This window comes from Coturnix japonica, chromosome 13 (genome assembly GCF_001577835.2).
Source record: "Coturnix japonica isolate 7356 chromosome 13, Coturnix japonica 2.1, whole genome shotgun sequence".
Classification (NCBI taxonomy): Eukaryota; Metazoa; Chordata; class Aves; order Galliformes; family Phasianidae; genus Coturnix; species Coturnix japonica.
Window position 1 is genome coordinate 10,350,852 of NC_029528.1, and position 14,434 is coordinate 10,365,285.

Genomic DNA, 14,434 nt, shown 5'->3' on the forward strand with positions numbered 1-14,434 from the left:
GCACAACAGCCAGTCACTGGCTTCTCTTAAAGAGGAGATAGGTAGGAGGGAGAAGTATCTTAAGGAATGGATCGACAAATTTGAAGCTAGATTGACCTCCTGCTTAAAAAACCTCTAATGGCCCGAGATCTCTTGGTGTTTTGTTACAACCTTCTCTCAAAAATAAATAAAGAATAAAATTAGGGTTAGGAGGAAAAGGGGGCTTTCCAGTTAACTCTAATCTAAAGCTGAAAATGATGTTAGAACCCGTTTCTGGCTGCTTTTAATTGGTTTGATTTACACATGCGCAGAAATCACCCTTCTATCAAATGCTTTCCTTTTCTCTTTCCTAGTATTGTTTCTCCATGTAGCCCACAGCTGGTGGAAAGAGTCAAGGCTCTCCCTTTCCTGTCTTACAAGAAGCTGTTGGTCACAATCAGTAGCAATGTCCCAGCACAAACTGTCCCTGCAGCCCCTAGTGGCACAGCCCTGCAACCTGTCTGCAGGGGCCGGCATTACTGGGCTGCTCTCATTTGCCCTTGGATGCCCAGGACTTGTTAAAGATGTATTGCTTTAACCAAGATTCCTGAGAGAGGGTCCAGGCAAGTGCACTGTGCTTGGCTAAATGCCCGGAGGAGCAGCAGTTATTTATTTTACAGGAATTTATCATACAAACCTCTTCCTGATGATATTCACCTCCTGGTCCTGTTTCACACATTGCAGCTGCTGCAAACAGGTGCAGCTCTTCCCTCTATATCAGCTCCTTATCATCTTGCTGCCCACTGAATACACCCCAAGTATTCTTGTGACCTTGGCCCATTTCTGTACTCTTCTCATTCCCAAGAGCTCAGGGTCCCTTATCATGATTTTTTGCTCCTTTATAGGGTGTGTAGTTCATTTTTTCAGTACTGCCCTGAAATCTGGTTTTCTTACCCTCCATTAATTAGAGTTATTAATCTTTTCACTGAAGAAAGAATTCATCTCCCTATTTTCCACCAGGAGTCTGCATAGCCAGGAGCTGCAGGTAATGAGCACTGTAAATAATCTGCTGATATCTCCTGGGCTGTCTGTGTGGTGGCCCACATGGCACAACGTTGTGCTGCCTCAGCCAAACAGGCTTTTCAGTTCTTCTCTTTGGCCCCTGTTCCCCTTGGCGTGGCAGTGACAGACCATCCCTGTGTCTTGTGTGTCCCTCAGAACAGCCACATGTACCAACCGGATCCAGGCTGGCCATGGGAGGAACATTTCTGGTCTTCTGGGCTCTTGGGTGCCACAGTGCCTTCCCCCACAGACCTATAGGAAGCACGAGTTCTCTGTTCTCTTTGGACAGTTGATTTCTTGCCTGGACCTGAAATGAGCGGCTCACAGTGAGGGATGGAGATGTTGGTGATGAGAACACAGGCTTTCACCCAGGAGTTTGCCCATTCAGCAGTAGTGAGCTGAATCTTTGCTCTGCCTCTCTCTGAGCAGATGCTGATGTTTTGCAAACTCACTGAAATGAAGACTCTCTGTGATACAAATCAACATGAGCAGATACAGATCATGGTCAGAATGTGGCAGGGTACAGGTAAATCTAGTTCCTTTCTGTGCCTTTCTCCACTAGGTTCTGCATGGGCAGTAAATCCTGTGTGCTCCAGGTTACTGCTGAGAGCCCAGGGTAATTCAATGCTCCTTTTTCAGCAGGACACATCCAGGACACATCCACTGCTGCAGTGGGGATGCTTTCCCTCTAAAATGCTGTTGTGATGGCAGTGTGGAGATCCCTTCACTGCCCCTCAGGCTGGGGAGGGCAGCTCCCTGCATGGCTCTGCTCAGCATCCAGCTGCCATTTCTTCAGTGCTCTGCACATGTGGGGTCCTTGTGGATATTGAACTGAAAGGGAAGCAGAGATGCTCAGACAAGCAGAGAGCCCCAGCACAACTGCAAGAGCACTATGCCTGCACCTCACCCACTGCAGCTGCTGCTGAGCCATTGTGGCTCGCCCATGGCAGCTGCTGCACAGCTCCCCAAGGGTCTGCTAAGCCAGCACCAGGCATAGCCCAGTGTGCCACGCAGGCAGCAAGAGCCTGAGGCACAGCAGCTGGACACCCTCACCACCACCCAGCAGTAGGGTGGGCATTTGAGGAGTGGGATTGGTTGGGAAATTGTATCTTCTTACCTGCAGGAGGCTGCTGAGAAGTGTGAGGGATCCAAGTGTGAGTTTGAAGATGTACTTGGAGGTAGAAATGGTATTTTGGTATGAAAAACCAACATGTATCCAGACTGAGGGGGAGAGAAAGAGGGAACAGACTGTGGGACCCCCACAAGGGGCGGCATCTACAGCAAGCTCTCCACCAGCCCCTAAAGGCTCCTAGTGAGCACAGAAGACAGCATCCACAGGTGGTGTACAGGGAGAGCAAAGCTAGGCAGGGTGAGGAAAAGTGAGCTGGGGGATTGTGTGCAGGCAAAGCAGGCAGCAGCTGCTGGCAGAGCTCAGAGACACTGGGTGAACAGGCAGAGGACCCTGAGCCGGCAGGAGGCAGAGAAAACAGACCCTTCCCCAGTCCTCTCTGTAAAGACACCCATCAGATCTGGACAGCAAGCTGGGATGGAGAAATGCTGAGTAGATACATGCACACATTGCACTGAGTGCGGGCTCCAGAGCCCTGGCTAGGAGCTCACAGTGTCAGCACTGAGTTCCCCTGCAGGGCTGGGAGCTCGGAGCACAGCCAGCTGCTCAAGGTCAGGCGTACAGAAGATGCTGAAGATGCTGCCCTCGTTGGGCAGATGCCAGCCAGCCAAGGTCAGCATCAGAGGCCGTTCCTGTGCACAACAACCAGTCACTGGCCCCTCTCCCTCCTACAGTGTAAACTCTGTCTGATTCTGTCTGACCGATAGGGAGAGCAGGCACTGAAGCTACAAATGCATTCCCAGGTGTGTGAGAAGAAGTTGGTTTACCAGAAATCTATGCCAAAACAGCAAATTGATGTGCTGGTTTTGTTGTTGTTGTTTCCTTCTCAAACGGACGAGTGTAAGGGTTGGAGTCATGTACTCACATTGTACACGACCCTATGTCCCAACAACCAGGCCAGTGCACATCCCCACCAGCCCACTGCCACGTCGTGCACACGAGCACCTGCTCGGTACCCTGACATCCCAGCAGCACAGACTTGTTGCTCATTATTGCTTTGTTTCCCAGTTTGTAGTATATATGTTATCGTTTATTTATAGGCAGATCACTTCACTATTTACAGTACATGAGCGTAGAGATTCTACAGTCTTTGTGATGTAAACAAGTAACTCCGCAGCAGGGGAGTCTGGAAAAAGAAGCCAGTTCTGAAGTATTTACACAATTTAAAATAGAACTTTTATACCCACCGGATAGATATAGATAATACATCGAGCGATTTGGTTAAATTATCTATGAAACTATAGAATCTGACAATGTAAAAATACAAGAAAACATCCTCTTGTTTTAGAAGGTAGACAGTTAAATCACACTAGAAATAAATCTCTGTTTAAAAATAATAACAATAATAATAAAGGAAAGGCATGGGAATCCACGCCATCTTTTAAGGTTAAAGTATATTACATAAATAAGGACACAACGGAACGGAACCAGGGAGGGGGGGAACAAAAAAAATGAAATATAAAAAACAGCCACCAATTAAAAACAATCAGACTAAAAACTGGATTCGTAATCACAGAGGGATCAACTCTGCCGCTCTGACTTACTCTGCGAGCAGAAAAACACAGAGTTCAGCAGTACTTACTCAGCACGAGGAAGGGGGCAGAAGCGGCCCCTAATCATTATTAGCGGTGTCCTTTTAGTTCATTGAAAGAAAAAAATAGAAGAAAAAAAAAAAAAAAGAAAAAGAATTTAGCTTTTATTATAAATAACAAAGCAGATGTGCCCCTTTTTAGGTGAAATTCTTACACCTTTCTCAAGAAATGCATTGCTTTCACCTTCTTCTCTCTCACATTCATACGGCCCACAGCCCGCACTGTGACGGGCACGGCTCCGAGGATGAGGAATGGTGCCCGAAGGCTGAGTTTGGTTCATATTGCTTGAGATTGTCGGGACGGATTGAGATAGAACAGAAAAGGGCTTCAGGGCTAGGCTACAAACAATGATAGAGCTCATCATTCAGCCCAGCGAGCTGCGCTGATGAGGATTGGGGATGAACCTCATCTTTGGGGCAGCATCAAACCTAACACCTGGGATTGTCCTCTGCATTCAGCCCAGACTCGGAAACATCGGCTCCTCTCCTAAGAGCCCATTGGATTCCAGCTGGGAAACCTGGTATCCCACCCTGAACAGCAAGATTTTATGGGGCAAATCTGTGCAAAAAAAGCAAAAGGGCATTTCATCATCAAACTCTTCATGTTTAGCATCTTCCCACGGTACTCACAGGCAGCTACTGGGGGACATTCTAGAGCTATATACTTCTTAGAAAAATAAATCTCCTCCTTACTTATTGCCTACCCTAATATACCCTTTGCTCCCAGTTTCTCTGGGCTGTGCCCCAGCAGCAAGGGGCACGGGGTCCCTTCTCTGCACCCAGAGCAGCCTCAGTCCCTGAACAGAGCGAGCTCTCCTTGGCCGCTCCTCACCCCTGGGTGCTGCAAACAAACAAAACCTTTCCATTAAAAAAATAAAACTCCAGTGGAAACTTATTTTTCACCACTACCCCTGCGTGAGAGACTCTAAACCCAGCCGGCAGGCAGCCACACCTGTGCTTCTCAGGCTGAAACGCTCTGTGCTCACCACATCCTAAACTGGGGGCAGGCATGGGGGCTGGTGAGGAGGGTGCCTGAGCACCCGTGTGCGTATTGCATCAGTGCAGGAAACGTTTCTCAAGGGGGGAGGGACAATGAGCAGTCCGAATTCAAGGGAAGGGGGGACAAAAGAAAGGAAAACCCCCAAATGACAACAAAAAAAAATTCCACTTATAGGCTTCAGGCAACACGAAGACCACTTATTGCATCTCTTCCTATCCTACGACTGCAGTGCTGATTGGCTCTGTGCGTTACGAGGTTCCCATTGCAGGGCATTGCCCCTGTGCGATGGCACGGGAAGCCGCAGGAAAGCAACATCAGATTTTGGATGGGGGCTCGCAGAAATCAATGCTGGCAATGCACCCAGGGGCTGCCCCAAGGGGGGTCCTCAGGGACCCAGCAGCCCCACAGTGCTTGCCCTTCCTCTCTGCCAGGCTTAATGCATCCTTTAGTTGGGAGTAGCCCAGGGCTCGCTCCCATGGCTGAGCAAGGAGGAGATGGAAGAATTCCACTTGGCCTTTTTTTGTTTGTTTTGTTTTTTTCTTTTGTTTTTGTTTTTTTTTTCTTTTTTTTTTTTGGATTGATCGTTTTCTGAAAAACATCAGCACAGCACAGGACAGAACTACCCACCCTAAATGTGTCGCTATATACATTCTACATAAGCTCTATAGCAATCACATGTAAACATCATCGTTGTGAGGAAATACTAGGACAGAAAAAGGCAAAGCTACAATGAGGCAATTGCCAATAGCAGATGCTCAGTCTCGGCCAGGGTTACTCGTGTATGCTGGGTCAGGGACAGGAGTGGGGACGGCCTGTGGCAGGAGAGACCTTGGCCAAGTGGCACAAGGACATGACCAGCTCTGGTGGTGGATGTGGGAGCCAGCAGAGCTGTGCCACTGCCTCACTGCTGCTGTTGGAACCACAAGTTCCATGAGGGCAGTGAGAAACGAGTGGGCACTGTGGCTGGCAGGGCTGCTGGCAGCCCTTCTGTCAAGGACAGGCTTGGGCTGGAGCCACAGGCTGTGTTGGCAAAGCAGGGCTCCTGGAACTGAACCTCCTGCAGTTCTGGGGGCTTTGGTCATACTGCCTTCAAGATGAAATGGTGTCCACACTGAGGAAATGAGAATAAAAACCCTAAGTCGTGTACCAGGGAGACCCCAGAAGACTCTAATCTATCTATCTATTGACAGAGTTAAGGCTATAATATTCTATCTACAAAGGATGGCTGAATCCCTAGTGGTCTCTTGTGTCCAGAAAGCAAATGAGGGTGATGGAGATGGCTTGAGGAGCCAGGGAGATTTCCTTTCCCCCTGGCCTGCTCTTGGTTGGGATCCTTCCAACCAAGGCTGGGGTCTCTCCCACTCCCACCTTTCCCAGAGGTGGGGGACAAGTTTGCAAGCAAATTTCACAGGGACGCTGCTTGAGCATGCCTTACATCCAGCGCTGCCGGGTGGCCCGGGACCCTGGCAAAAGGCAGGGATTGGTGCAAGCAGTGGCAGGCCAGCCAGGAGCCACAGACACAGCAAAGATGCCACGCTTCCTTCACGCTGCTGGGGCACGGAGGCAGCAGTGTGGAGTGTGCCAGTGGTGGGCACGGAGCCGGCTCACCAACCAGGTACTGGGTGGGTGTATGGCTTATGGGGCACCGGCTGGAGAATGGGCAGCACGTCGGGCGGGCAGACATGGAGCTGCCATGCCCCTGCACATGGCAGGCTGGAGCGGGGACGCCTGGAGGTGGTTGTGCCACTCCTTTACCACCCTTCCCTTCATGCCCACACCGTGGCCCCTCTTGGCAACTGGGGGCTGGGGCTCAGCCCTAACAAGGAGAATGGCTTCGACGGCAACGTGGTGACCCGGCAGGGAGGCGGGTGGCCTCGTGGCAGAGGGCGAACGCTGGCTCTGGGGCTCTGCTCTGACCCCCATTTGCTCAGTGGCAAGTGCCTCATTACAGTGCATAGTTAAAAATCAAGGAAGCGGTACAATAAATCTGAATTACAGTACATCTGAGCCATAAATACATCTTTAAGTATATACTTCTTTTTTTTTCTTCTTCTATTAAAAATTAGTTTATAATCCTGATTCTATTCACAATTAACAATTTCATCATCACACACTACGGACAAAAAATGTTATGGTGAACACAGCTGCAACTCCACAGTGGGAGCACGGGGAGGGGGACAGGGGAGAGGGGCCGGGGGGGCTCCTAGGCTCACCCTAAAACAACCAGTCAGAAGCGGGGCGACTAATGTGTGGCAGTGAGACATCAACACCATGGGGACTCACAGACAGAAGCAGCTTTGTTCAATGTAAACATCGATTGAAAGGGACAGCAGTCTCTCTCTCTCGCGCGTGCGTGCTCTCGCTCTCTCGCTCTCTCTCGCTTGTCATAGACTGAATAATTTCTTTGAAAACGTAAACATATTGGAAGTGCCTTGACTGAGGTATTGAGGTATTCCTCCAAGGTTAAGGCTGTTACCGATGCAGGCTTAGCTGGGCCTCCTGCAGCAAGCTGTCAAAATCCATGGTCTCATACTTGCTCTTCACCGGCGCCGGGGAGGACTCCTCCGTGCTGCAATCTGGGAAGAACAGGATACAGAACATGGGTCAGGGGTGGCTGGATGCCCAGAGCACCACACTCCCTGTGCCATCACACTACTGAGCCCTGGCCGTGCTGGTAGGCACCAAGCACCCGAGCTGGTGTTTCCCCTGATGGGTGCCTTCAAATGTGCCGCTGTTATCCCATATCCCAGAATGAGAGAAAGTGGGAGAATGGGCTGTTTGTCCCCATTGAAAAGCAGCAAACTGGTGTTTGGGGGCGGGGCTCTCGCAGGTCAGGCTAGACATCAGAAATTCACAAAAACTGCCAGATCCAGACGGGTTCTGAGTCCCCAAAGTATGGCAGCTCCCACGTGAGCAACCAGGTCACGGCAAGCGTGGGCGTCTGCCTGTGGAGCTCCCCTTCTCTTGCATCAGAAGCTGAACAAAGAGTGCCATGACAAAGCCCGCCATATCTAGCAAATGCCAGAAATAAGGCAGCCTCTTTTAGCAGCAGCTTAACCCCTCTGTGTGCATATCTTTGCTAGAGCTGGGAGCCATGCTGGGGTCCCCGTAGCTCTGCTGCCCGCAGCTCAGCAGCACAGACAGTGCTTTCATCATGTGTTGCATGCTGGTTCTTACCTCCTCAGAGCCCAGAATGAGGGATCCTGGGGTTTATTACATGAATAATGAGCATTTGCACCCACAATCAAAATCGGAGTACTGCTCTGAGCAAATGAAGTGTTACAAGGTGCTAAGGGATCGGGCAGTACTTGTGTCAGACTGGGCACCTAGGCGGAAATCAAAATGCATGGCTTTATTTTCTGGGCATGGAGCAGGATGCCTTATTTTGTGCATGAAGTAAGAGAAAAGAATCACTTCACCTCCCGCAGAGGGTGCAGAAACTAATGTGTGGTGTTTGTGAAACACCCAAGAGTCAAAGTAAGAAGGGCCAAGCAAGGCTGGATCACGTTTCTCTTCCAGAATCAGCACAGGGTTTCGCTCCTGCCCATTGGGAAAGGCTGAGGGGTGAGACTAAGTGAGTCCTGGCTGAATCCAGGCAGGGGCCTACAGAGAGCAGAGTGTGTGCTTGCATCAACACAGTTAATGCAAACATAGCACATTTCCTTGTCATTCCGGATGAAAAGTACATACACAATGCTGGGGATATTGTCCTGTCAAGCAGCAAATAACTCAGATCACCTTTTTGAGCTTGAGTTGTTGACTGCTTTCCCTAATGACAGGGAAGGGAGTTCTCTGCTGGAAAGTGTCAAGCACCATGCAGAAACACATCTGGGAAAGGATGGGCTGTGCATCAGCTGGGATCCTGTGACCCTGGGCTGGAATGCTGTGCTTTGCAGCCAGCGCACCCTGGGGTTGCACACAAGCTGCTTTCCTCCTGCCCCTGGCACCCAAAGCCATCCAACTGAGCTGAGAACAGCTGTGCAAGCTGTACCAGAGCAGGTGGGCTTTTGCTGCAGGAAAAGCTTTAGGACTCTTGCATGACAAAGATTCAGGAATGCAGTGTGCTGTTATCGCCCCACGCTGATAAACAGGATGCTTCTGAGGAAGCCTTCTTACCTAAGTCAGTGTATCTGGTCCAGAAGAAGTGTCCGAGGCTACCAGAGCTGAGCTGGAAGGAAGGCTCGTTCCTCTTCCTTAGCGAGGTGCCGTTCTTCAGAGATAAGGCGGCGTGCTCTGAATACCGGTAGGTGATGAAGCCGTATTTATCCCCCCTGAGCAACCAGAGAAAGAAGTAGAGTCGTGTCAGGCTCCAGAGCCATGCTAATGTGACTCTGCTCTGTGCCATGTGCCCACAGGCTGGGATGGGATGGGCACGGTGCAGACCCCCACACACCGGGGACCTCACCACCCACCTGTTAGTCCTGGACAGGACCTGGCACTCCACGATCTCACCGAACACCTCGAAGCGTTTCTTCAGTTCGCTGGAGCTCATGTTGCTGGAGAGGTTCCTGATGTACACCACCCGGCCTTCCCCCTGCCAGCACCAAGCCAGAAGTCTCAGGCTTCCAACCCACACCTTCACCTCTGCCAATGGATACTGAAAACATGGGGTGCCAGGAGCCCCCACCCTGACCATGCAGTGCTGCTGGCTCCCAGCCCACCACGGCCTCAGCTACATGCCCCTTCCTCCCTTTAAGTGCCTCCTGTACCCGTCTGGCATTTGCAACTCATCCTGGTGAAGTCACCAGGGAATATTCCTGAGACAACTGGGGGAAAAATTCAACTGTGCTGCAGTAAAATAATGCCAGATGGGCAGGTGTGGATATATACATATGTGCACGGCAGTAGGGAGGAACAGGAGCTATGTCCCTGCACATGCAGTCCCATTCTTGCTACACACCCGTGCACCCAAGCTGCCTCTGCAGCAGCAGTGGTGGCAGGGCAGCTCCAGGGATTCCCTAGTTCACTGCCCCAGCTGCCAGCTCCACAATGGAGCACTGACATGGGACGCTCTGGGTATTTCTGTGCCAAGGACTTTGCGTATTGCCAATTGCCAATTGCTTCCGCTTTACTTTAGATTTTCTCTCTTCCCCCACCACGTCCTTGTTTAACACTGGCCTTGCACCAAATGATGCTGAAGCCAGAGCTAATGGGCTCCAGTGTTGCTTTTCCAGAACAGATTACTGAGGGCTGTGGGTTTCTTTGTCCCAGTGCACATGTGGGTGCCCGAGGCTGCAGCTCCCTGCTCACTTACAATGGCCTTTTCCCGTTTCTTCTCAAGCTGGCCCCGGCTCCTGCTGCCACCCTGACACCGCTCACCATTCCCACACCTGCAGGGCACAAGAGACAAAATCAGCCCAGAAATGGAACCCTGGGGGAAAGCTTCAGCTGTCAGAAAGGAGCTGAGGTGCTGGGAACTATCAGCAGCAGAGGAGAGACTGGGTCATGCAGGGCATTCCACTACACTCCGACACTGAGAAGACCTTTCCTTGATGCCAGAAGAGGTCTCTAATCAGTCCCTTAATCATGTCCCTTCACAGGAATGGCTCCAGCCTCTGCCTGTTGCTCCCAGCACAAAGGAAATCCACATTACTTCCCCCAGGTGCTGCTCTCTCAGGCTAGGGCTGATGTTTTCAGCAGCTGCTGATGCATTTGTATCAATGGATTTTAATTAATTAGCATTTTTATGACTCGGGCTAGCAGACCAGAGAGATCCAGTGCTGTCACACATTGCCTTCAGATAGTGCTGGGAGCACAGCTTGTGTGCACCAAGCACAGCGGGAATGATATCAGGACTGGTGCTGGGAGCAGGATGCACCGAGACTCGCACAAGGACCTCCTGTAGCAGGAAGGGAGGAGACAGCCACTGTGCTGGGTCAGATCAAGGGCCTGTCTGGCTCAGGAGTGTCCCAAGCTATGGCCAAAGGAAGTTTCTACAACAGCACATGCCCTCAAGCTACTGCCTGCAGCTGCTGAAGGCTGCCAGCCCTTTTCACTGCCCACCTGTACCTGAAGGTGCATCTGCTTGTGGGGGATCGGGACCGGCAGCACGAAGACCCCGAGCTGGACCTGCTCCGGGAGCAGTAATGCACACTGGTCCTGGAAAGGGGGTTTCTCCGCAGGCACAGCTTGGTGTCCAATGGGCTGTCGCAGTGCTCCTCTTCCTCCTCTTCCTCTTCCTCCTCCTCCTCCTCTACAAGGGAGCCACTTTCACTGCAGCTGTCGTCAAAAACAGCGTCATACTCAGGGGTCTTGCAGAAAGCCATGTCCTGGTCATCGACAGGACTGTCCAGGATGCCAAAGTGCTTTGTTAATCTGGCTCTGATCTCCTGATCTCTCAGCTGCTTGATGCCATCCTTCCACACCATCTCACTGCCTGCCTCCTTGCAGCCAAGGTCCAGCCCCTGGTAGTGTGTGTCTGGGACCCTTCTCTTGTGCTCCATCTCAGTCTGGCCTGAGGGCTCCCAAGACTTCAGCACCTTTCTTTGCAGGGTGCCCTCGGGCTTCAGCACCTGGCAGTAGTCGTGGTCCCCAAAGGAGCGTGAAAAGGGCCTCTTGAGCACTCCTGGCTGCTCAGCAGCTCGGCTCAGGTGGGCCAAGAGCTCTGTCCTCTCAGGGTGCTTCTTTGTGGCTTTCTGAAAGGTGGATGTGTCCCCTGTGCTGCCAGCTGTGGGGCTGGGGACTGTGCTGTCCTCCTTGCCTGTGTCCTGGGGGATGTCTGGCTTGTACAGATCCTCCTCAGCAGGCTTGTACGGTGGAGTGGTGGGTGGTGTGAGACCTGAACCCACGACAAACAAACCACAGGAGTCAGCAGGAGTCAGCTCTGCCCCAACTGGCACACTCCACTTGACCCCAAAGGATGAGCAGCACTGACATCTATCCACTCACCAGCACTTTGGGATAAAAGGATGCTGGATCCCCAGTGGGACCACCACACTCGCCCTTCCCCCTGGTCCAGCCCCCACATCCAAACACCTTTTGCAGTGCCTGCACTTCAGAAAGATGGAGCCTAGAAGCTGCTCACAGTGTTAAGAATCCCTATGGCTGATCATGATGGGGGCTCCCATAGCACAGGATGAACACACTGGCAGCTCCAAGATGGACTCAGGTTGTTCTCCAACCCAAGGAGAAGTGAGACATTAGAAGCGCATCCTACCTGCTGTACCACACAGCTCCATGGTCAACATTGACTCCGAGTTTCTCTTCCCAAAAGTAGAGTCACTGGAGAACAGCACAAAAGAAGGAAAAGAATGTGTGTAGGTGAATACAGGCAGGAAATACAAAAAAGGAGGCTGAAAAGATGCTGCCTACAAACGTACTATCCCACCATTCCTAGTGCCTGACGGTGACTGGGGCAAGCAGCGTGCCCTCTTTGCCACTGCTGGGGATGAGCTGCAGCCAGACCTTGGGACACATCCCCCAGGCACCTGCCCTCACCTAAGGGCCTGAAGCCCCCCGGCCCCTTGCACCCAGGTGACACGCGTGGCTCCCACACCCCCGCCCCGCTGCACATCCCTCTGCTTTTTGGCATGCCCAGCCGGACACAATGAGACGGCTTTCCAGCCCCAGCGCGGTTAGTTCTGTCGACACAGATCCTGTGTGCACTTACGTTTGCGCCAAGGACAGCGTGAGACACCGGGGTGTTTCTGAAAGGCAGGAGAAGCAGGGTTACCGGCGGAGCTGCGCTCCCTCCAGCGCCCGTGGGCAGGCAGCGGCGCGGGGCAGCGGGAGCCAGGGCTGGGGCCACTGCCAGTGAGGTGATGGCATCCACACGAGGGACAGCGTGGCCTGGCCTGGGCCAACGGATTGGAGCCACTCATGCGCACAAAGCACTTGCCATGGACAGGTTGTGCCGGCTGTGCTTTCGGGGCACTGGCGCAGCTGAACCCCAGGGGAACGACCAGCCCAATGTCTGCTGGGCTGCTGCTGTGGCACCCGCTGCCTCCTCCTGCCGTGAGGGTGGGGAAACTGAGGCAGGAGGCAAGGGGGGAGTGGATTGACACAGCACCCCGACACCAGAACAGTTCCCAGATCCCCATGCGTGGGACCCCACAGACAGACGGCACCTGGGGGTCACCCCCGCCCCTCACCTGCATGCTGCTGGGGGGCACAGCGCTGGATCTCACAGCTCTCACCATCCCCCGGGGATGCCGGCACAAGGGGCTGGGGATCTGCTGGTGGCACCGCATTCCTGCCATCTCCCTCTTCTGTGCCGCCCACCTCCACCTCGGCAGCGGGCTCTTCGGCAGGGAAGGCCTCCAGTGGCGGGCACAGAGTGGGCTCCCCACTGGCTGAGGCCTCCTGGGGCACAGCGGGGTTGGGGGATGGCTCGTCAAGGAAGGACAGCCAGTGGCCCAGCTCAGGGTTGAGTCTCTTGGACCGTCGGACGGCGTACACGGCGCTCTCGGGCCTGCGGGCCACCTTCCCCATAGCCATGCCCGGGGTGCTCGCACTCCTCCCTCCATCCACCTCCACACTGCCAGGCTCCTGCGTGGCCTCCATCTCGGTCCCAGGGCTGTGCCGTGGCTCTGCTCTCTCTGGCACTGCTTTGGCTCTGGATTTGCAGGCCCCACCAGCCTCCTCCCCATCCTGGACCTGCACTGCAGGGCAGCAGGAGGCAGGCAGCCGGGCCAGAGATGCATACACCGGCCTGCCCAGGCGGTAGGGCTTGCTGACATCGCACAGCAGGTCCCGTGCCAGCAGCTCCTTCAGGATGGAGAAAGAGGCTGCGGGTTTCTGGCAGGCCCCAGCCGCATGCCAGGCGCAGCCCGGCCGGCTCTCTCGCGGGGCACAGTCTGCTTTGGCTCTCTTGAAGGGGCTGCTGCAGGGCTGGGGCCTGGCATCAGCAGTGTCACGGGTGGGCAGCTTCCTGGGCGGCAGGCAGTAGGTGTGCATGTAGCGGATGAGCTCCACCACCGAGTGCAGCCCACCCTCACAGGAGAATCGTCCATCAGAGCCGCCCTCCGCCGAGGAAGGAGAGGGCACCGCGTCGCTGGAGCTGAGCGAGTCCTCACTGCAGTCGCTGTCGTCCTCGTGCTGTGCACAGTCACCCAAGGGCGGCTGGTGGTGGCCGCTGTGGCGCTGCTCGGGTGCGCAGGGAGCTTTGGTCTGGGTGCAGGGGGAGGTGGAGGTGAGGTGCCGGTGCAGCTCAGTGCAGCTGCGGCTCTGCGGGGCACCCGCCCGCCGGTCCCGGGGAGCATCCACCTTGGGAGAGGAGAGAGCCAACCATCAGCTCTGTGCCCTACAGATGGATGTGGTCCCGGCACCGAGAGCAGGGGAAGAGCTACATGGGATGTTTGAGACACACGGGATGATGGAGCTCCTCCTTCCCAGGAGGGATTTGCAGCTGCTCCCAGGCAATCTAATTTGCCCATCCTAATTACCATTATCCAAGTAGAAAAATATTTGATGGCAGCTTCTGCTGGGGTCAGGAGGGAGTGTGGGGCCGGGAGTTGCAGTGCTCCATGGACCCAGTGGTGCCATGGTGGCTGCAGGCTGATGGGAGGGGGCCAAGAGGAAGTTCCCATACAGCAGCGCTTAGTGACACTGGGAGGGGACTGAGCTCTCAGGCCAAATTAAATCAGATCATCCTCCCCAAGAAGAACAAACCCACAGGTTTTGCTGAGACACACAGAGACACACAGGAAAGCAGAGGGCACTCCACCACCCCATGATGCTGTTCCCCTTCACCACG

At 53.5% G+C, this 14,434-nt stretch overlaps 1 protein-coding gene across 2 annotated transcripts in view; it reads right to left on the bottom strand.

Moving 5' to 3' along the window:
- Positions 1-3,145: 3,145 nt before the first annotated feature.
- Positions 3,146-14,434, bottom strand: part of PPARGC1B (PPARG coactivator 1 beta) — a 38,899-nt gene continuing 27,610 nt past the window's right edge. The window contains exons 5-12 of one of the 2 annotated variants that reach the window (XM_015876088.2): positions 12,831-13,944; positions 12,350-12,386; positions 11,897-11,961; positions 10,750-11,518; positions 9,995-10,070; positions 9,153-9,274; positions 8,857-9,011; positions 3,146-7,316 (exon numbers count right to left, since the gene is read on the bottom strand). In XM_015876088.2, the coding sequence (XP_015731574.1) occupies positions 7,213-7,316; positions 8,857-9,011; positions 9,153-9,274; positions 9,995-10,070; positions 10,750-11,518; positions 11,897-11,961; positions 12,350-12,386; positions 12,831-13,944 (2,442 nt within the window). In that variant the 3' untranslated portion in view covers positions 3,146-7,212. Of the gene's footprint in view, positions 7,317-8,856; positions 9,012-9,152; positions 9,275-9,994; positions 10,071-10,743; positions 11,519-11,896; positions 11,962-12,349; positions 12,387-12,830; positions 13,945-14,434 lie in introns of both variants that reach the window. The other variant, XM_015876087.2, reaches the window with a different exon arrangement.